Here is a 21,862-nt window from a genome sequence, read left to right as displayed (position 1 = left end):
TATCGGTAAATTGTAATGATACATTTTCACTTTTACGATTCTAATTGACTCGACTCGATTCGTGACGTTTTCGTTTTTACTTTGCGACGATGCTATTTTGTAGCCAATAATTCATCACCTTCACTTTTTAGTGATCTATTACTATCCAATTTTAATTAAATTACTAATTTGTTTCAAATTACGAACAATTATTTGATACAAACCTTTGCACAACGGTCAATTAGACACGATAGAGTAATTTTTTATTACATTGTTTTGTTAATAATGCATTATCACTTAATAAAGGCAAATCAAGCAAGCATTAAGCGAACTGAATGTTATTATTTTAGTTTATTAGTAAGTAGTAAAGATGTTAATGCATCTTCATTAATTTTAATTTAAAATGAACATTTGGCGAACGCCAAGTGAGCGAAGTGAGGTTTAAAATTCGTCATTGTTATAACTAAAGAAATGGCCCTGTTTACCCTAATTTATATTTAAATGTATCCCTCTCACTATCAAAAATCTTACACGCGTGTTGAACACTAGTTTAAGATAACAATCCATTACTTCTTCTTTATTAGATCACTTTAAACTACCTAGTTTTCAACGAGCGTGTAACATTATTGAGGTACGGAGGTGAAAAGGGCTGATTTTTCAATCCACAGATTTAACTGTAAAATAAAATTGACATATTTCCATACAAAAACTTTCAAAATATAAGTTTTATTCTTCAGTTAAATTCGATGATTGAAAAATCAGTTCTAAAAATAATAAAAATTGGTTATTTAAGGACGTCACAAATTTATCAAGCCGGAAATGGATCGTATCAATCAACTCGAGGTGGTCAGTATTCTTTGTACGAAACTCCATACTGCTACGCACACTTATCCGCACCGAAACGTAAACGCCTCGCCTCGCGATTGACAGCGGGCGAAAGGCGATGACAGCTCGCGAAAGGCATACGGTGTTGATCTCTTTCAGAGTTGATAAGTCTGCTATAGTTCCAAAATGCTGAACTGTCCTATCCATGACATTGACAGCGGGGCGCCACCGTCAATTCCGGATCGCTGGTTCCGATTTTTGCCATATTGGAAACCATATAGTTGAACGATGGTAGCGCCCCGCTGTCATTGAGTTTGGACAGTTCAGCGTGGGTCATCTATATGAGCTTTAAACGTCAAGCGACCACCAAAACTCACGACATCAAAAAAATGCAAATAAAAAGCTTGCGGCAAGCGGAAAATAAATAAAAATGTATCCGTACAGCTGGAAAACTGACTTGGTGTCGTCTACCACGTCGACCTCGTGGTGTGGCTGGGTTATTGGCGTGTTGCTGTGGCCCGCCGTCGGGTCGTCCGCTCCCAGCTCTCCGTTGGTGGAACTCACCACCTGTGGGTAAGGTCAGATTGAGGGAACCATTTTGGAGGTTAGGTGGTCAGTTTACGAACCACTGGGGTTGGGTGGTCAGTTTACGAACCACCTGAGGGAGCATTAACTTTTGGCCGAATTATCAAATTGCCATTTGAACTAAATAATAAATAAATAATAACTTTTGCGTCCGGATCGAGACTTTAATGGCAATTTGCAAATTCAGAGGCAAGGTTTTACATACATTATAAATGCCTACCTATTTTTGCTCGGCATGCAAAGACTTGAAATGAGTACTTGCTTTTCCGAGTCAGGTTAAATTATTTAATCTGTAATGTCCCTGTCACTTTAGGTGACATACGGTTTTAGTGGACGGTTAATTTGGTTTAGATTTTTTTAAATTTATTACAATCAGATGTCTCCAGGACGTGAAAAGAAGTGTTTCTCTCTACTTAAATATTTTAAAGTCCAGTTGCCACTCTTCAAGAATGTTACGTGTTTATAAATGTTACTGTAATTATTAATAAACTTTTCTGGATACAATTTGTAAGAATCGGAGATGCATGATGAAACCTTATGAAGATGTGTCTCAGAAAAGTAAAAAATATGTTATTTTAGTCCGTAATATTATTGTGAAAAGCAACAATAAAACTAAACAACAAGTAAGACAAACATCGAATTGGTGCAATCGTAAAAAAGCTGTCAGTGGTTTTTGGAATGCTTTAGGTGAACGAAGCTGAAAACTCAATTCAAGCATAAATTGAGATATTTGATTGGTTAAAATTTCAATATTTAGACCAATCGCAAATATGCCGTAAATTACTTCTCCGTTGTGACTTTTAAGCGAGCCATATATTCAACTATTGTATTATAGCATAAGTTGCAATAGTGGAAAATTGTATTTGTAACATTTTTCTACTAAAATAACTGAAAGCCGAATCACACAACCATTGGACTTTTACACACGAGCTATTGAGTGAAGGTTTAAATAACTTTTTTTAACCCTTAATACGGCAATAAGAATATAGGGAACTATATTCAACTTTTGAATTATTCAAAGGTAAAAAAAATAAAATTTTAATTGCAAAATTGAATCTCAATGCTTGTGTATAAACGCTCATAGGTTTGGGAGTTGACTATCAACTTGTTTCCTAGCCTATTTAGCTCTGAATGGGTTTTATGAATGAATATTGGCAGTTTGGCAGTGCTTAGTAATTAAGCATTGTTACGTCAATAGCACAAAGTTGTAAGCGTCATGCAGACCACACGTTTGCCTCCAAAAAAATCAAACTGACCGTTGACACGGATCCAGGAAATTTCACATACCGAAAATGTTTATTCTTCAACAGCTAAAAAATAAATACACCAATATACATTCACAATTAATGACAAAATAAACTGCGTAAATAATACTGTAAATAAATACCAGATTACAAAGGCAAGCAGAATAATGTGATATCTAAAATATTACTAAACATGTGAAACGATATTGAACACATAGTTTGATGCCCATCTTAGATATAGTATATTAGATTTAACAAAGGAGTACTTTAAAACCTGTACAAAATAATACAAAAAATAAATAGATAAAATATTTAACTTTTAAATACACGAATTTCATTGGATTTGACAAGATAATATTAAGAAAATCAAGGGAATAATTTGACAGACAAATTAGTTTGGTATTTGAAAAAGCCAGAATTTATTTATATCCAATTGTTTTCTGGAAGAAGTGCTTGTCCCTAAGACCCTACTACAGATAGATTTTTGGGGCTATTCCCACTTCGTTCCCACTGCTGCAACCGCCAATGCAGCCAGGATCTACAGCTTTAAAACCCAACCAGTGAAGGCCAAGTTCGTCCCAGGTGAAAGTTGGACTCACAACTATTCCTAGATATGACGACCAACACTAAGAATGATCAGAAAATAAAGAGCTAAAGATGCGCTTCGGAGACCGTTCCCATCTCTCTTTCCCACTGCTGCGAACCCCATGTAGTCAAGATTTACAGTTTAACTCCGAAAAAACCGAACCAGTGAAGGCCAAGAAAAGTGTCAATGAAAAGTCGATGTCATTGGACCCGCAAATAACTCAGAAGAGAAAAAGAAGTGCAGTTAAAGTTTAAGAGAGCTGATCTCCCCTGCCCTTTTGTCCCTATGTCTGAGAGTCCTCCACCTGGACATGAGCTCCCCTGGCTTACCTGGAAGTCTTTAAATAGACTTCGGACGCAGGTTGGCCGTAGTAAGGACAATCTGGCCAGGTGGGGATTCTTGGATGGCTTGAACATGGAGTGCAGGTGCGGTTTTATTCCCCAGGCGTTGAGGCACCTGATGTCATGCCCTGAGTGCCCAAGCAACTGCACTCAGGAGGATTTGATGAGTGCTACTGACAACGCCACTCTTGTGGCGGAGTTTTGGGCTGACACTGTGTAGGTTTGTTGTCGACACGAAAAGAAGATGAAGAAGTTAAAGTTTGTGGATAGTACCTGAACGGATCCGTGCCTATCCGCGGGGGTGAGGTGGCCGGTGGTGAGGGGCGTGGCCTTCCCGCTGGGCGGCCAGTTGCCCGTGTTGGCCGTCCCGCCGGTTCCCGAGTCCTTCACAGCGCCCTGAACACGCGATAGATTGAGAATGAAAGGTGCGAATGAAGTGAGAATAGAATAGAAAAAAGCTACTTCTTTCTGTTTATTTTTCGATCCAATACAGCTTATAATCTGATAGTGAAGCAAAAGAATAGATCGGTGGTAAAAAAGCTACTTCTTTCTGTTTATTTTTCGATCCAATACAGCTTATAATCTGATAGTGAAGCAAAAGAATAGATCGGTGGTAAAAAAGCTACTTCTTTCTGTTTATTTTTCGATCCAATACAGCTTATAATCTGAGAGTGAAGCAATAGAATAGATCGGTGGTAAAAAAGCTACTTCTTTCTGTTTATTTTTCGATCCAATACAGCTTATAATCTGAGAGTGAAGCAATAGAATAGATCGGTGGTAAAAAAGCTACTTCTTTCTGTTTATTTTTCGATCCAATACAGCTTATAATCTGAGAGTGAAGCAATAGAATAGATCGGTGGTAAAAAAGCTACTTCTTTCTGTTTATTTTTCGATCCAATACAGCTTATAATCTGAGAGTGAAGCAATAGAATAGATCGGTGGTAAAAAAGCTACTTCTTTCTGTTTATTTTTCGATCCAATACAGCTTATAATCTGAGAGTGAAGCAATAGAATAGATCGGTGGTAAAAAAGCTACTTCTTTCTGTTTATTTTTCGATCCAATACAGCTTATAATCTGAGAGTGAAGCAATAGAATAGATCGGTGGTAAAAAAGCTACTTCTTTCTGTTTATTTTTCGATCCAATACAGCTTATAATCTGAGAGTGAAGCAATAGAATAGATCGGTGGTAAAAAAGCTACTTCTTTCTGTTTATTTTTCGATCCAATACAGCTTATAATCTGAGAGACTAATAAAATAGATCGGTGGTAAAAAAGCTACTTCTTTCTGTTTATTTTTCGATCCAATACAGCTTGTAATCTGATAGAGAATAATAAAATAGATCGGTGGTAAAAAAGCTACTTCTTTCTGTTTATTTTTTGATCCAATATAGCTTATAATCTGAGAGAATAATAAAATAGATCGGTGGTAAAAAAGCTACTTCTTTCTGTTTATTTTTTGATCCAATATAGCTTATAATCTGATAGTGAAGCAATAGAATAGATCGGTGGTAAAAAAGCTACTCTTTGCTGTAGAATAGAGATGTAATATTGTTTTGAGAAAAAGCTAAGTACCTACTCCAAGATTTTAAACTTTCGCGTTCCATTTCAAACTAAAATAGAAAGTCTGCTTGTGACCACGGCTGCAGCATAGTAGCCGAAACGTCAAGCTGTGAGTATATGTAACTCAGTCTTAAGACTCATGTATTTCTATTTTAAGCTAAGTACTCCTTTTTGTTTATATGATGTGATATTGTTTTGAAAATAAACATAGCCCTTGCTGTTTATTTTTTGATACAATACAGATAATCTTCACAAGATCGCATGCTTGCGAATGACAGTGAAGTGATAGAATAGAATAGATCGGTGGTAAAAAAGCTAGGTACTCTCTGTAGAATAGAGATGCAATATTGTTTTGGAAAAGATAGTCCTTGCTGTTTTTTTGATCCAACAATACAGATAATCTTCACAAGATCACATGCGTGAATGAGAGTGAAGTAAGAATAGAATAGATCGGCAACAAAGCTACTCCTTGCTGTTTTTATTCTTAGTCAATACGATTTAATCTTTACAAGATCATGATTTTGTTCAACGTCGCATCTAAATGTTAACTACATATTAATACCAAGGGAACATAGATCCCATCTGATACTTGTCTTTGGGTTCAATGAAGTTTGAATTCACTATATCCATTTTAGGGTTAAGTACCTACAAATACTCTCCAAAAGTAACGAATAGTATTTAAAATAGTACACTACTCATTTTTTAAATAAAACTTGGTACAAATGAGCCTATACCACATTCAACATCACAATAAACAACGACAAACACTGATGCCTCATACATATTTCGGTAAAGGAATAAGGGACTTACACTCAAGCACTGTTCAGATTACACCGGACATGTATTACAGGCTGACAAGATCTAAGTACGGGGACTCTTCTTTACTATATTTGAAGGACTCTTTAGAGATATGGCTCCATTTATCAGTCCATACAATGGGACATAAATTCGTAGATTTTTGTCTAAAAATTTTGGCCGTTAGTTAAAATAAAAAAGTGCAAATTCTAACGATTGGTACCAAACATTCTAACGGCAAACGATTTTAGTAGAGCTCTCACACAGTTTTTAGTAATCACTAATGCGTTAAAAAACGATCTTAGATGATATCACAACCTGTAGTACTAAACCATGATGGTAGAAGCATTCTCGAAAAATCCACACAAACTCTGGTTAGGGACTAGCGTGGTCACCCTACAAGCGCAAAGCAACGCGCCACTCTTGCAAGGTATGTACATAGCTCCATGAACAAATGAACGGTAAATGCCATCTATGGGAGTCCAAAAGAAACAATTGAAGGGGTGTTCCTGGACCATTCTCATTTGTATTGTAATGTAATTTAGGTTTTTGAAAATGCAACATACATATTTACATCCACGTAACATAAATGGCAATAATGGAGAAACACCCTCGACACATCTTCAATAAATTGGTCAGCAAATAAGCGATATTTTACGATTGATTTGAAGTATTGAAATGTAATCTAAACCATATTATGTAGATGTGTTTTTATGATAAAAATCTACAACTACGAATAATGCTAAAATTCTAGCTAAAAGATTTTAAAAAGACTTGTAAAAACAACTTGTCATTTATATTTTAAAATTTAAAAATTTAATTTAACGTGTCATGTTCATTAAAAAGTAAAAAAAGTCTAAAACGGTAATAGTAATGTAAGTTTAAAACCGAACATTATTTTATTCAATAATTAAAATAGAAAATTTAGCAAACCAATTTACCGAACAAAGTCTATGGGATCATCGCCGGAGGTAGTCATGGCGATATAAGGGTCGATTCATATTGCGAAAACTAGTTTTAAATCTGCTGTCTGCCTGTTTCATGCCAAAGAAAAATCTGGTCATTGAAATATATTTTAGCAACTTCATGCATACGTTATTCAGATATGACTAGTCATTTTCTTCATGAGCAATGGCCCTCATTGTGGTGGGGATAGTAGTAAATTTTCGTTAGATGTTTGGCTGTGTAATTGACAATCGAAACATGAAAAATCTGCTATTTTAGGAAACAAGTTGAGAAGCATTAATTAAAATCATTGTTATGTAAATAATAGAGATAATTGTATAAAATTAAACTAGAGAATTGTTACCGCATGGAAACGGCAGGCAACGTGAAATGTCCACTAGTCATCTCAGTATGAATCGCACCTCAAGGTCAACTAGTGAAAACAACTAGGGTATATTTGAAATGGGGCCCAAACCTCTCCCGAAATTAGCGCCGCCTCATCGTCCTCAACCAAACCAATTATATAATCACACAAATCATCCTGCACCGAAAAAAACATAGTCAGTTCACCTGACGATTACGTCAAGTTTTCGTATTGTAAGTAGGTACGGATCACTTGACTTGAATTTAAATATTAGTGTAATGAAATAACTGTGTTATTAATTTTAGACAGTATTTTTTTGTTCTGCGTTTTGAATATACCTGCTAGTCTCAAAAAATTATAATAAAAAGTGTCACTACATGTAACAATGTATAAAATCATAAACTGAAATGTGTTAAACATCAACTATTGCTTTTACGGCATACTCTAATGAATTTATGTAGCCTCATTCATTTTATCTTAAGCCGGATGTACACTCTCGCGAGTAAACGATTCAGTAATCTTTCAAACAAATTATAAAGTACACAAAAAATAATCTTGAACTTAAAAATTATGTCACCTATATTAAAGGTAATCACAAGAGGCATTTTACTAAATTGGTTTTCAGATGAATCAAGATTTGAAATATCATAAAAGCTTGTCAATTCATTGGTTATACATTAATAACCATTCCATTCAGTCAACTTTAATCGGTCTTAGTATTTGTTCGCTACATTACCGATTTTAAAGGTGTCAAGATTTAACTTAATCGATTTGCGACCTTTCTCTTCGAGAGTGTACAATCGGCACTATACCTAATGATAAACTAACTTAAAATCTACGAAAAATAATGACTTTTTAATACCTTATGGAAGGGTTGATGTCTGTCACGGTTCGGAGAGACGACAATCTCGTGTCCCGTTTGAATGGAGCCCACAGGGGTTGACTGGAATGAGCAATAAAAATCATATAAATCTATAATTTCAAATATTTATGAAATATTTCAAGCATCAATGTGTACTTAGCCTAATGTCGAATATGGGTCGAATTACAATGATGACGTAACTAAAAAGGTATGAACGTAACTAGTATTGTGGGAATACGACTAGTCCTGGGTTGATAAATCTAGTTTTAACTATTTTTGGGCTGTTACTTCTCTGATTGTCAACTAAGGTAAATTACATGTTTATAAGTGCTATGGTTATTTGCGTAAAATGTGCAATGGTTTACTTATAGTGAGGTAATATTGGACAATAATTGCCATAATGAAACATAAAACTAAGTGATAGTAAAAAGCAGAGCGCTAGATAAAGCGGTAGTTTGAATTTGTTATAAGATTGAATTTGTCTTTGAATATAAAATGAACCAATATTTAACACGTTACACGCCACGGGAGCTTACCGGTGAGTCTCGATCAATAAAATTTCTATTGTCTAAATTCTTTCCAAGTCTTTCTTTTAATGTTAAAAATTCAAACATAACCCCTTAACAGCCACGACAGTCTCATAAAGGGTTACAATATTATTTTTGGAACTCATCACTAAACCTGTCTCCCGGTTCATTTCACATCCAAACCTTACTGACCTTGTCAGACTTATTTCTGACGACATTTGACGGCGGCGCGTTGCGCAAGATTCGCATCACGTGAATGTTGACCGGCTGCCCAAGCATGCGGCATGCAACACAACGCCACCAGACATGCTTCAAAAGCTATGGTGATAAGTGGGACCACTCTGGTCAGAGATATGGAATTGTGGACCACGGCATTCAAATGGTTAAAGTGTGAGTGATCGTGAAAAATAATATCAAAATTGTGCCTTCTCTTTTGTGTATTTTTTTTTCTTTTCTTGTCTTTTGTGTTGTATAAATTGTGTGTTCTATCTATCTGTATGTACTTTTTTTATTGATTGATACATCATAATGCTTCAATAAGGATATGGAGGTAATAAAATGTGAGACCACACTTTACTTAGCCCCATATTATGTACCCACGGCATTCAAATGGTTAAAACTTGTGAGAGAAAATCTTTTATTGGTTGATTAACACTAGTGTAGTCAGAGTGCAGTTGTTATGTTTTAGGAAGATGTCGCAAAATACTTGCAGCGCAATTTTATTACGCTGTGATCCCACTCTTTCGTGTTAAACGGAAACAAAACACTTATTCCACTATGTGAAAAAAGATAGCGCAACAAAAATTAAATGTAATATGTTGACAGCCTGCAATGAGTATTTTCGCCTCATTAGGTCCACGTTAGTAACTTAAGTTTTAGCTAACAATATGTGCATTTCACAAACATAAAATAGCCAGCTTGCTAATTGTGTAACTCATCCATCATTATTTCTATCGCAATTTATTTAGTTTCACATGAATTAGGCTATATATTTTTGTTGCAAAAAAGCACCTTTATTGCATTTACATAAAGCACCACACGTTTACCTTGATGAGTTATACAATTATGCTTTCAATCTATCTACAAATAAACCACACATTAAAGGATTTTTACTTTATTAAAGAAATAATAAATATGTATTTTCTACTAATGAGATCTAAGGGTATTCTAATTTTAACAATTCATTAACTAATTCACAACCATTGTTACAACTGTCAGTGTTGTTAGTTGGAAAAAAAGTGAAATAAAAAGGTAAACTTCAGTCTAAATAAAAAAATACCGAACTAGAAATCAGTGTAACTTTGTTTAGTGATTCTAGTTAAAGTTGTAATATTTAAATTATGTAGTAGCCGTCAAAAACTAACGCATATCGACTAGGTAACTTTCTTCGCTAAGATTTAGCAAAAACTTAGCATTTATAGTTTAATCCATAGCTTACGAGACACAATAGAAAACTAATTTGTGTCGCGCACTAAAGTCCGGTCGCCGAGCAGATAGAATTTCGTCCAATGACCCCAAGCTACCCATCCTTATCGCTCGCGTGTAATTTGTTGCTATCGCGACTATGCCACGGGCGGCCGCGGTGAGTGTAAGCTGTGGGGTCATTGGACGAAATTATATGTGCTCGGCGACCGGACTTTAGTCACTAACAAACTCTAGCATAGAGATGTGCTGTTATCGGGGAACTTTCTTAAGTCGAAATATGAGTATACCTACCTGATAGTAATATCCAATCGGTATTCATGTTACCGGTATTGATAATCGTCGAAAAGTTTCCGAAAACCGTACGTCTCTAAATACGAATTTCAAAGTCAAAAGACTTTAGCTGATTAATTGAGGTCAATATGGGTTACTTCTTCACGTGTTATACGTCTTATATAAAGCACCAAAGCAGCTATTAGTTATCCTAGATAATTTAGGCTTTTACAAAATAGTTCAAGGTCTCACACCTTGAACGATCGTTAGTCAACAAACAATTCTTCACCTTTGTGTCGTAAATAGCAAAGCAAACTAATTCGGCGTTGAATCGATCGATTGGATACATAAAATTATACACGGCCTTTCTTTGTATTAATGCCCTTGTACATGGCAACACTAAAGTTAAACTATATTTACAATGTTAGCAGTAATCCACTTTTTTTAAGTTAGAAGTGACATATTTTTATAGTTTACTTCATCGTTTGTTCAAAGTAAAATTGAATATTTGTACAACACAAAATTCGGATGAAATGCAATGATGCTTGGCACGTCTTTGTATTTCAACCTACAATATTATTGACATAGAAAAGGTATATAGTTGAGACAGATAAATGAAATAGCATTTTAGCGAAATAACAATAAAACAAGCCTTCCACACAAAATTTAGCTTGCAAAAAAGAAAGCGAAACACAAACACTAGCTTGCAAAAAAAAGAAACGACAGATTGCAAAACAACTTAATATACATTTTGTTTTTGTACATAATTTTAGTTTAATTCAAATTCAAACTATCAAATATTTTAAAACAAAACAGTTTATTAATTTGTTTTGCAATCATTACTAACATAAAAAAGCAATTTGGTTATTTTGTCCATTACAAGAAGGCTTATTAGAAAACGGGATGTATCCATTTTAGTCAATCAATGGAAAATAACCAAATCTAGTGAGGTTTGTTACAAAAGCATATAAAAATGCATGCTTGTGTTAGATTAATAAGGTGCAATGAAGAAAGCGGTAAGAATACATACATTTGATAAAAATACAAGATATTGTAAATTGGAATACTTCAAATATTTAGTAGTTACATTAATACGGTTCCTATGGAATTTACATATAATGTTCTATGGCATAGATGTTGAGTCCATGTTGTTTCAGCTCAGTACACACAGGAATTTGTATCGGCAGACATTCAAGTGGCCCTACACAAGACGCTAAGCTGTAGAATTCTTAGCGTACCAAACAATTTTCATTTGCTGGGATAAGCTACAAAATTATCTGTCATTGCTCTAAAACTGAACGGAACCCCTTAATAGTTGCGTGAAGCTCCAGAATTGTAAATATTTTAGTTGCATTCACATTTGTTGCCCTCAATCAAGATTGAGTCTTGTCATGCTTGTGCTAAGCTCCAAAATTGAAAAAAATTCAGTTGCAATCACACTAGCGCTAAGCTACAGAATTGTAAATATTTCAGTCATTCTTATACTGTCAAACTGAACGGAACTTTATTATTCGCGTCCTAAACTCAATAACTGCAAATAAAGCCCGGTCCGTGAGCACGTAGAATTTTGTCCAATGACCCTAAGCTACCCATCCTTATCGCTCGCGAGTAATTATGTTGCTATCGCGCTCGCACACTCACTGCGGGCGCCCGTCGCACAGCCGCGACAGCAATATAATTACGCGCGAGCGATAAGGATGGGTAGCTTGGGGTCATTGGACAAAATTCTACGTGCTCACGGACCAGACTATATCTGTTATTCTATTGCGCTCAAACAGAATCCAACCTAAAATACCTATATACCTATTGCGCTCAAACCGAACTGAACCTAATCACCTAGCGCTAAGCTACGGAATTGTTTACCATCGTCTTGCCGGTCCAGTCGAACTCGCCGTCGTCGACGTAGCCGCGCCGCTCGAAAAGATCGCGGAACATGCGCCGCAGCTGGTCGTAGTCGGGCGTCTCGAAAAAGTCCAGCCGCCGCACGTAGCGGAGGTACGTGGCCAACTCCTCGGGGTGGCCCTCGCATAACACCTGGAATCGTGCCGTAATCGAATCAAACAGGGTTTAAATAAAAATAAACTTTTTTAAAAACAAGCTTTCATTCTAAATTTCGAAAGCTTGTATCGCGCATGGCATTTATTCCTCTTTTTCTCTGTTTGCGCTACAAGCTTTTGAAATTCAGAATAAAAGCTTGTTTTTAAAAAAGTTTATTTTTATTATAATTTTATTTTACACTTTTTAGTTATATCTTAATCTCAGGACCCTGGACATTATCTAACACTAAAGTGCTCGAAAAGACAAATCCAACGAAACCAAACTTGATGAGATTCCGCCGTTTTGTTTAGGAGTTCCTATGGCCACCTCCCGACTCCATCATCAGACCAGCTCAATGGTACCATAATATTGCATTGTCATCGTACTTACATAAGTATACCAAATTTCAGCTCAATCGGTTGAGGAGAACTGGTCTTAAATTCAGATGCAAGATTTGTCCCACACATACTAACAAGTGAAGTCAATATAAAGCTTGTAAAAAGCTTGTAAAAAGCTTGTAATAATAAAAATAGTGTATAGTTGATAACATTCACACCACCATTCGATATTAAGCTTGCAAGAGACAAGATACCGAGACGGAAGACCACCACCGTTACTTCACTTAGAGCGCTTTCACATTCAGGCGATTTAACAGCGTGACAGACGCGCTGCCGAAAATTTCATACTACCACAGAATAATAATAAGTACTACGTACAGAAGTTTTACTTCGCGAAGGTATTTAAAAAAATGTATGCTCAATGTCATTAACAATATGGTGTAATTTAGCCTGTCTCAAGAGTCAAGCACCATTTTGTTGACAAACGTCAGTGTTCGGCACTGCGCCGAAGCTATAGGGCTGACTTCGGTAAAATGATGTGACGTGAGGTGCCAAAATGGCGGAGGAAATACATGATTTAGCATGAATTATCATGAATAATATTAACTACTTATTTACCTCTCAGTGTCTTGAGGCAACTTAAAAAAGTACATTCTGTGTTTTTATTATTATTTAGGCAGTTAAATACTGCACAGTATTTAGTACACCATTTTCTTCATTTTCTTCCATCATACACAAGAATATGCGTGCGTGAGTCAATGTTCGCTCGTATGTAAGGCCTTGTCGAATAGTATCCTGTAGGTGGGCCATCGTGCGTGTTTTGTTTTCGATGTAAACTCGCGGAGATGAACAGGCCTGATACTACACTCGACATCAAATAAATCGCACCTCCCGCGACAAGCATTTTCAAACGTATGCATCCCCACTTCCCACTAATATTGGCACCATTTAAAAGCCTAGTTCTAACCTTTATTTCATTAAAGGAAAGGTTTTTACCCCAAAAATTAAGACACATTTTTGAGAAGGATCCAGAGTAACTTCTTCAAAAAATAGTGTTAAGTCGGGATTAATCGCTATCCATCTATTACAGAGGACACGTGAGATCATTATTTGGTTTTATAACCATAAAAATTGGTCTAACTGATCCCATAGGTGGTCCCAAAGTGAGGTATTTTTTCAAGTCACATTTATGGTATATGTTAATCATTTATTAAGAAATTAAATGTGTTTTTCTTTAAGGATATTTATTGGGCTTTCAAATAACACCAATATTGTTGGGGCACCATGATTGTGTCAGAAGAAAATCGTTAAAGTTCGCGTCGCAGAAGGTGCGGTTTATTTGATGTTGAGTATTATGTGACAGCGGATGCATGCCTTGACATTATAAAAACGCCGCTGTCGCGCTTCTAACGCCTTAATGTGAAAGCGCTCTTAAGCTTCAACTACACCATCATAGGCCAATGACAGGTCGCGCGATTCATGACAGTCCACGCGACCAATCCTTGGCCTTTGGTGTGGTTGAAGCTTTAGGCCTCAGTCTCCCGCCTCTCTCGCTCGCTAACTGATGCTTCTACGGTCGTGGTCTCCCGTCATTCAGTGCGGCGAATCGCCGCCTTAAGAGTAGGCGCACACCGTTGATTTTTAGTTGGCCGATAGTTGTGCCCGATTTCAAATTGTATGAAGAATCGGCCAAATCGGATCGGCGTAGTTTGCGCACTCCCATACATGCCCATACTGATCAACAGCCCGACTAAACTATCGGCCAACTAAAAATCAACGGTGTGCGCCTACTCTTAGTCTTTGGTCCAGAAATGGACGTCTCAGTTGAAAAAGAACACTACACTGCGTCCAGTTATAAAAGATATGGCACTGCCAGTCTAGTGTACTAAAAATATAGCCATGTTGTTTTTGGCTTTTAATTTGCCAATTTTTTTAACGTATTTTTGTTTTTTGTTTTGCTGTGGGAAATTAAGTGAAAATTTATAAGAAGTCCAATGATCCATAAGTAGCCTTATAAAAGAAATATTTCTGTCAACTCACCTCGATCGGTGTCGCCCGCTTGGTGTCACCAATTTTTTGGTATCTTTCTTTGAGTGTATCAGCTTTTAAACCCTGCCAGGGTAAGGAACCACGTAAAAAATACATAAACATATGGCCGAGAGCCTCTAGGTCGTCACGTCTAGATTGTTCTGGAAAATAAAAGAAAAAACAAATGTTAAACGGGCAAATTATATAAGTCTTTTGACAATACAATATAAAGAATGCCTTGTCCTTTTGGAAAGGACAATGTGATGGTTAACATCTATCTGTACGGGACTATAATTCGTATTTTTTACATCATGTATTTTAAGGTTAGCCTGATTACAATGACAGCAGGTCAGTATGCTCCTTTCCTCAAGGGTTAGATAGCTATACTATTGAATTATAACGACTGAAGTTACAACTCTAGTGTCAGACATTATGAGGCGTCTACTCCTTTGAGCAGTCAATCGGACTGATGGCTTACTTGACAATGTATCTCCTAGGATATCTAAATCGAGAGTACAATTCTTTTAGAGGCTTAATTGGGCTATGTACTTATGTATTTGGTTGTGACATCCTTTCAAGGAATCTGGGTATAATTTTGAAAATCTTACCTTTCCCTAAATGTGTATTTATTGACATATATCTCGCAGTCCCAGTGAGTGACTTGTGCTCCCGATATGGGATATGTTTGTTCGTCTCTAAGTCTATGTATTCTTTGGCCAAACCAAAATCTGAAACAGACAACACAAGTTATTAATATCTATTTGAGTATGAGTATAAATCTTTATATGCATTGTGAGGAAGATTTAGAGGTGATAGTTTCATATTGAATATTAATACATATTTCAAAGTTATATTGCCTTCCTTAATAAGCTGAGTTACAGAATCATAAAATATTATTAATGCGACAACGCGAAATTTCGAACAACGGTGATAGATGTAAATGCTGTTTCAAATTGTTATTCCTTTTCAGTTTATTCAAGTAAGAACCGTTTGATATGTTTTCTCAGTTGGTAAAGTTATGTTAGCCAATAGAGAAATTATAATATTACAGTTAGAATATTGTAAGAAATGAGTAACGTTTTAAGCATTACTGACCATGTCAGTCAGATTACATGGGATTGAGATCAATATTAAATGGGTGGTCGGGTCAGAAAATCTTATTTAGTTAATTGAAAGAAAAAGTGACCATACTATACAGGTACAAAATAAAATTTATAAAATCAGACTTGTGTGAAAATTAATATAGGTAATTAAAATGATGATATCAGTTTTCTGACTTCACCATACCGTTTATATGCCTATGTTAAGATGGGCTAGTGTCGACTCATGTACCCATTTACCTAACACCCTGTATAACGATGGCGTCAAAACCGAAATACGTTACCCTTACCACTAGAATCAATATTCACGTAGGTATGTCTCACGGACAAATAAACATACATAGACATTTCATTGGTACCACATTTCAACCGCAGACCTCGCCGGGTTGCGATAGTGTTACAATTATATCTAATTACTGTATTACTTAAGTTATTGTTAACATCTGTTAACAGTCAAGTAACTAAACTTAATTACAGAACCAGTTTGGAATTGATTCTTGATGATTTTGTACAAACTACTAGTTTGTAGCCGGTTCCTTATTATTGGGCGTAACTAAAAATATTATACTGTTGATGACTCACTCAGATTTTATACATCAGTTGTTAGGTGGTTTTAAGCTATAAATGTGAGAGTATGCAAAAAGTATCATCAAACCATAAAAGACTGACCATTTTACTCTTACACAGTCACATATTTATTAACAGTGACACGGTTACCACTTAAACACCTTTATTAGTTTGTCTTAAGGTTGGAAACTTAATTTGAAAACATGGAAAATTTTAATTTGATAGGTCTTTAAAAGTAAATAACAGTTTGCACATCAAAACCTAAAAGCCTATTTCCGCAAGTCTTAAGTTTAGCGATTTAAAATTCCTATTTATGCTTTTGGCAAGAAATACACCTTTTTATCTGCAAAACCATGACAGCGAAACTAAATCAATACACATCACTGCGTCCATTCTACCACGTTTTCTAATGCGGCAATGTACACACGGAGTTGTGTGTTTCGATTGGTTTCGCTGCCAAGGTTTCATGGTCGAAGTGTGCTACCAATTTTATAGTCCTGTAACCCCTCTTGGTAAGCTAAATATGATTGTGTGTCAATATGGGTTGCGTCGAGCGGCGGCGAGGATCGGACTCGCGTTTCTCTGATCACGAGTCGGCCAGTCCGACACCTTCAGTCCTACTGTCGGATTTCAAAAAAAGCTTGTTACGGGACTGTTCCCATCGCTACAACTCCTGTGTAGCCAGGATCTACAGCTTGACCGCCAATAAAAACTCAACCAGTGAAGGTCAAGTTTATCCCAGAGGAAAGTTAAACCGTCATTGGTCAACTGCCAAAAATCTTGTAAACAAAAATGTACTCACCAATGATGTGGATGATTTTTTCCCTTTTAGTTGCAGTTCTACCTATTAAAAAATTCTCCGGCTTCACGTCCCGGTATATTAGGTGTCTCGTGTGGACATACTCTATGCGGTGGAGCTGAAACAGGCGGGCGGGCAATTACACGGTGATCCAATACAATTGCATGTGTCAAGTGGGACGACAGGGGTTAATGTGTAAATGTGATCGCAACTGGATATCGCGAGTGTACAGTTTAACTACAATCAAGGAGTTTCTTTGTAGTTTAAAGATGTCATCTAAGAATATAATGTAAGCAATACACAAATTGTTGCTAGAAGCAAGGAATAAGTATGTTACCTACTTAGAAAACTTAAACGATAGCCAATTCCTAAAAGGTATTTTTCTTAATGATCTGATGACTATACCGGGATTTGAACCCGAGATTTTTTGCTCTGGACCTTTGGAAGCAGTGGCAGTTAGTGATCGCCATTTTGAACTTTATGGTCTTGTCTTAAACTAACGCAGAGAACCTATTAAAATTAATATTCAACCTGGTTCAAAAGTTAGGGCTGTTTTCTTTTACGTATGGCCTTTGCCAGCGAGTTATCAGTGACTTTATCTCATACTTTTATGCTATAGCGAGCGAACAAATTGAGTTGCGTTCACCTTAAAAAACTAAGGCTAGCTGGGATTACCTGTTGAAGAGTTCTAACTAGACAGTCAAATATCGCCATTGACTGACAAATCGTGACGTCTTGATCAGTAGATAAACATCACATGGACTAGCTAGCAACAAAACAATGAATTATCTCCTTTAGGCGTTTACGTACGAACCGCGTTTGTGATATACTCGAGCAGTGATAAGTGGATAAATTATTACTTGTTCCAACCGGCAGAAGCCCTTGCATATCGATGTTAGTACTCGGAACGTAAACATCTCAATTGGTTTGCATTGGTTTTGCGATTAGAAACCAATTCATATTAATGCTAAAGTAACTCTAATATCGACCATGGAAGGCATACTTAATAATCATCAATGTTTCATATTATGAAATTTAAATATTCACCATAAAATTATTCAATACTTCCGTGTCACTGATACATGAACGTGACAATATGATAATTACTTGTCCATTCATACTACATTATACATCAAAAGTACAAGAACTTTAGCATTGGACGAGATAAGATTGTGAAATCAATTGACAATGAGTCCTTTTGTTACGCGCCGCTTGTTACCTCTAAATCGTTCTAACTGTATTAAGTTTTATAGCGGCTTTAAATTACTCAAAAATCTTGATAGTTTATTGGGCAGCAAAAATAGTGTGACTCACGCCCGTTATCATGTTAAGTTTTATCACACAACGTCATAGATTTCGTGACAGAACAATTATTTCCTAATTTAGAATTCTGCGTGATTTGTGAAGACTAAAAATGTTTATGCCATCATCAAGACATTCTGCCTTTGAGGAAGATCATTCATTGTTAGTTACTTTATAAACGTGATAAACCAATCAGGGAAAGACCAAGGTCTGATGACGAGTCAGTTGAATAAAGAGGTTCATTCTCACAGTCTACTAAATTATCAAAGTTCAAGGTTGATATTTTTCAAATTAAAAAACTTTTTTGTAAAAATTAAAAAGAACTCCAGTGTGAAAGTGGACTAAAAGAACTAGGACACTTACCAACTGCATAGCGATCATTAACACAGTCTTTAGAGAGAATCGACGGCCGCACAGATCGAAAAGGTCCTCCAGAGACGGCCCCAGGAGCTCCATCACCAACGCATTGTATTTACCGCACGGCCCGAAGTAGTAAACCTCAGGGATGCCCTCCGCGGTCGACGGCGCTACGGGACCCAAGGGACCAAGGAACGGGAGGGGGAGGGGGACAAAAAACATTTTAGTACTTACAGTACAAGACAAGCATTGCTCTCGCTCGCACCTGCACCGCACAACACTGCAGCCGATATTTGAACTAGTTCATGACACAGTGACCCGCGAGAGCATTGCTACGTCGAAAAAGTGGAAGAAAAAGTATGCAGTAGCCACCGTATCGGGCGATCAAGCGGTGAGGTGATATAATTTGTGTGGCTTATTGATAATGGGCTCGGTTCTGCGGTTTTATCCACTCAAACTACCTTTTAACTTTTTGCGTCATAATTGACCATCACAATTGAAATGCGAATATCCAAAATCGATGAACTCATAAAGTGTACGAGGATGATAATTCAGAATCGAGTCAATTTAGAATCGAGCACAGATACGGAGGCTAGTGCTGGCATTTACAATGGCCGGCCAGAACAACGACCATGACCACGGTGCGGTTAGCCGGTTACCCTCGACACGGCGAAACAAAAGATTAGTTCAATATCGGTTACGGTGTTGTGCCCAATTATACAACCGTACTATTAGCTACTATGTCACTGGCACTTACAAGTTGCATAGCGATCATAAGGACCGTCTTCAGCCTGAACCTTCGGCCGCAATGGACGAAGAGATCTTCGAGCGAGGGCCCTAACAACTCCATGACCATAGCGTTGTAGCGGCCGCCACATGTCCCCAGGTAGTAAACTTTTGGGACGCCCTCTGGGCAAATGCTACTATCAGTATACACTCAGGGTCTACGCTGAAACTTGCGCGGGTGCACGGAGCGATGCCTATTACATTCAATTTTTCAATACAGACACGCGTGCGCCCGCGCGTGTTTAATCGGAGACCCTCAGTGACCGTATAAATAGATTGGGCTCTATCACAATTTGATTGTATCTATTTATACATCACGCAACAAACTTTTCAACTTGTAAGGTGCTCATATTCGAACAATTAAATTGTTCCGTTCAGGGCAATTTTGACAATTATGACGTCACGCACGGATACGGTGGAATTAGTGGAGTAATATGGAGCAATTTAGGAAAACCGCTGCCGATCCACCTCAAGAAATCGAGTCTAGTATGTTAGAAAGAAATTCACTTAATGTATTTTGAGAAATTAACATTTCCGCAATAAAACCAAACAGTACCTGTACATGATACCAGCAATTATTGGCTCTACCCATTACTAGAGTAAGAGCTCCTTTCAAGTTCAAGTCATTGGCGTTAACATCAAACGTTTTTTACATTTTATCAGGACATTGTTCTAGCTAGTTCCTACATCATACCATATAACATTTACGTGGTTTTAAAACTGCTGATAAAACACTACCGCGATAAAAAGCCCGGTAAATATTTCGAGCCATAAAAGTAACTGATTCCAAAAGAATACGCACGCAAGTAAACGTTGGTATTTTATCAGCAGCTTCAGATTTAGTGGGCATTATAAATGAAACAGTTACTTTATTATAATACCGCGAGTGACGTTTGTTAATTTGTTTAATTTAGTGATTCCCCGACAAGGTTCTCATCATTGTGCACACACAATTTGCACGTAGACAATCCGTTCAGCGTAAGATTGCTCTTGCTCATGCAATCAACGATAAGGACATTCGTTATCGTATACGAGAACCGTCATCCGACAACGGTAAATAGTCGTACGTCAGTCAGCGTGAAACGTCTGGGCACGATACGACATAAGCCAATAAAACACGTGTTCCGCACGAACGTTTTGGATATTACAGTATCTGCCTCATTACCAGCTTATGAAAGCAGTGCCCGTGCGATTTGTAGCGGGCTTGTTACGTGCGTTCAGGTGCCGCGTCACATGGACCATATATTTTACTAATCGTTCTTCCTTTTGTGCCACGGGCATTTAAGATCCCAAACTTTAGTGCGACATTTGTAGAGCACTATTGGGTTTGTATACCAATGAAAACGTTCAAGAACAGATGAGTTTAAATGGTGAATTCAACCAATCAAAGGCTTGAGTTCCAATTCAGGGTACGTTTTTATTTTTTCCACGATTTAAGTTGTGAGGACAATGTGAGAACCCTGTCGTGACCCCATAAAAATGACTTCAATGGAACCGTACTTTATTACCATACAACTCCCAGAGGTCCTTTGGTCATAATTGGCATTGCGTTGAGACAATTAAAAACACAATAGTCGAGACAAATCCAGTGACCTCGATCGCGCCTAGGAAAACGCGAAGATTACACGACCGTTATACCGTTACTAGCTATATTCTTAGGTTTCGCTTATGGAGTAGCGGAGGCTAGGTCGAAGCGTACCCGAGTAACTAATTTGTGTACGGTCTATGAAGATTTGCCGAGAATGCTTTTTTAGGAAAACTTATTTTTAGCATACAATTTCCCGGAGGACGTTGGAGATAAATTGATGTATGTTACGAAATAAGGTAGGATGGTCGGAGGACCAGCATATTACATGTCCTCAGTAGCTAATACCGGATCCTTTTCATTACATACAATATTTAGAATTTGTACAACAGAACAGCAATGGAAATGGAGACATATAATTGACATGATAAAACGTTGTTGTACGCCTCCGCGCGTCCATTACGAGGCCTTACAATCGCGTGGGCATATAATTAGTGCGGAACTCACCGTGCGTGCCTAGCAACTTGTAGAATCGGTACTCCAGGTGCAGTTGCGGAGCCTTCGACTTCATCGGCTCCATTTTGATGGCTACATGCTCGTTGTTGTAGAGATTTTTCCCTGCAAATGAACAGACAAATCGTATTATCGATCCGTTTACTCGTACAATACACGCACGCATATAAATATCTCATCAATCTGTACTAAATAAATAAAG

The 21,862-nt window shown here is 37.1% G+C and overlaps 1 protein-coding gene across 13 annotated transcripts in view; it reads right to left on the bottom strand.

Annotated features, from left to right (window-relative positions):
- The window catches only part of gish (casein kinase I gish), a 47,993-nt gene that overhangs the window by 6,922 nt on the left and 19,209 nt on the right, over window positions 1–21,862 (bottom strand). For 10 of the 13 annotated variants that reach the window (XM_028302357.1, XM_028302359.1, XM_028302362.1 and 7 more), the window contains 9 exons: window positions 21,655–21,765; window positions 18,843–19,006; window positions 17,181–17,295; window positions 15,320–15,439; window positions 14,724–14,872; window positions 12,172–12,342; window positions 8,087–8,167; window positions 3,834–3,956; window positions 1,247–1,371 (listed from right to left, as the gene is read on the bottom strand). In XM_028302357.1, the coding sequence (XP_028158158.1) occupies window positions 1,247–1,371; window positions 3,834–3,956; window positions 8,087–8,167; window positions 12,172–12,342; window positions 14,724–14,872; window positions 15,320–15,439; window positions 17,181–17,295; window positions 18,843–19,006; window positions 21,655–21,765 (1,159 nt within the window). The remainder of the gene's footprint in view (window positions 1–1,246; window positions 1,372–3,833; window positions 3,957–8,086; window positions 8,168–12,171; window positions 12,343–14,723; window positions 14,873–15,319; window positions 15,440–17,180; window positions 17,296–18,842; window positions 19,007–21,654; window positions 21,766–21,862) is intronic. The other 3 variants (XM_028302366.1, XM_028302368.1, XM_028302369.1) reach the window with 2 other exon arrangements.

Source organism: Ostrinia furnacalis, unplaced genomic scaffold (assembly GCF_004193835.3).
Source record: "Ostrinia furnacalis isolate ACB-3 unplaced genomic scaffold, ASM419383v2 OfSCF1110, whole genome shotgun sequence".
NCBI lineage: Eukaryota > Metazoa > Arthropoda > Insecta > Lepidoptera > Crambidae > Ostrinia > Ostrinia furnacalis.
Note: the sequence above shows the minus strand (reverse complement) of the source record. Positions and strands in the feature narration are given on the sequence as shown.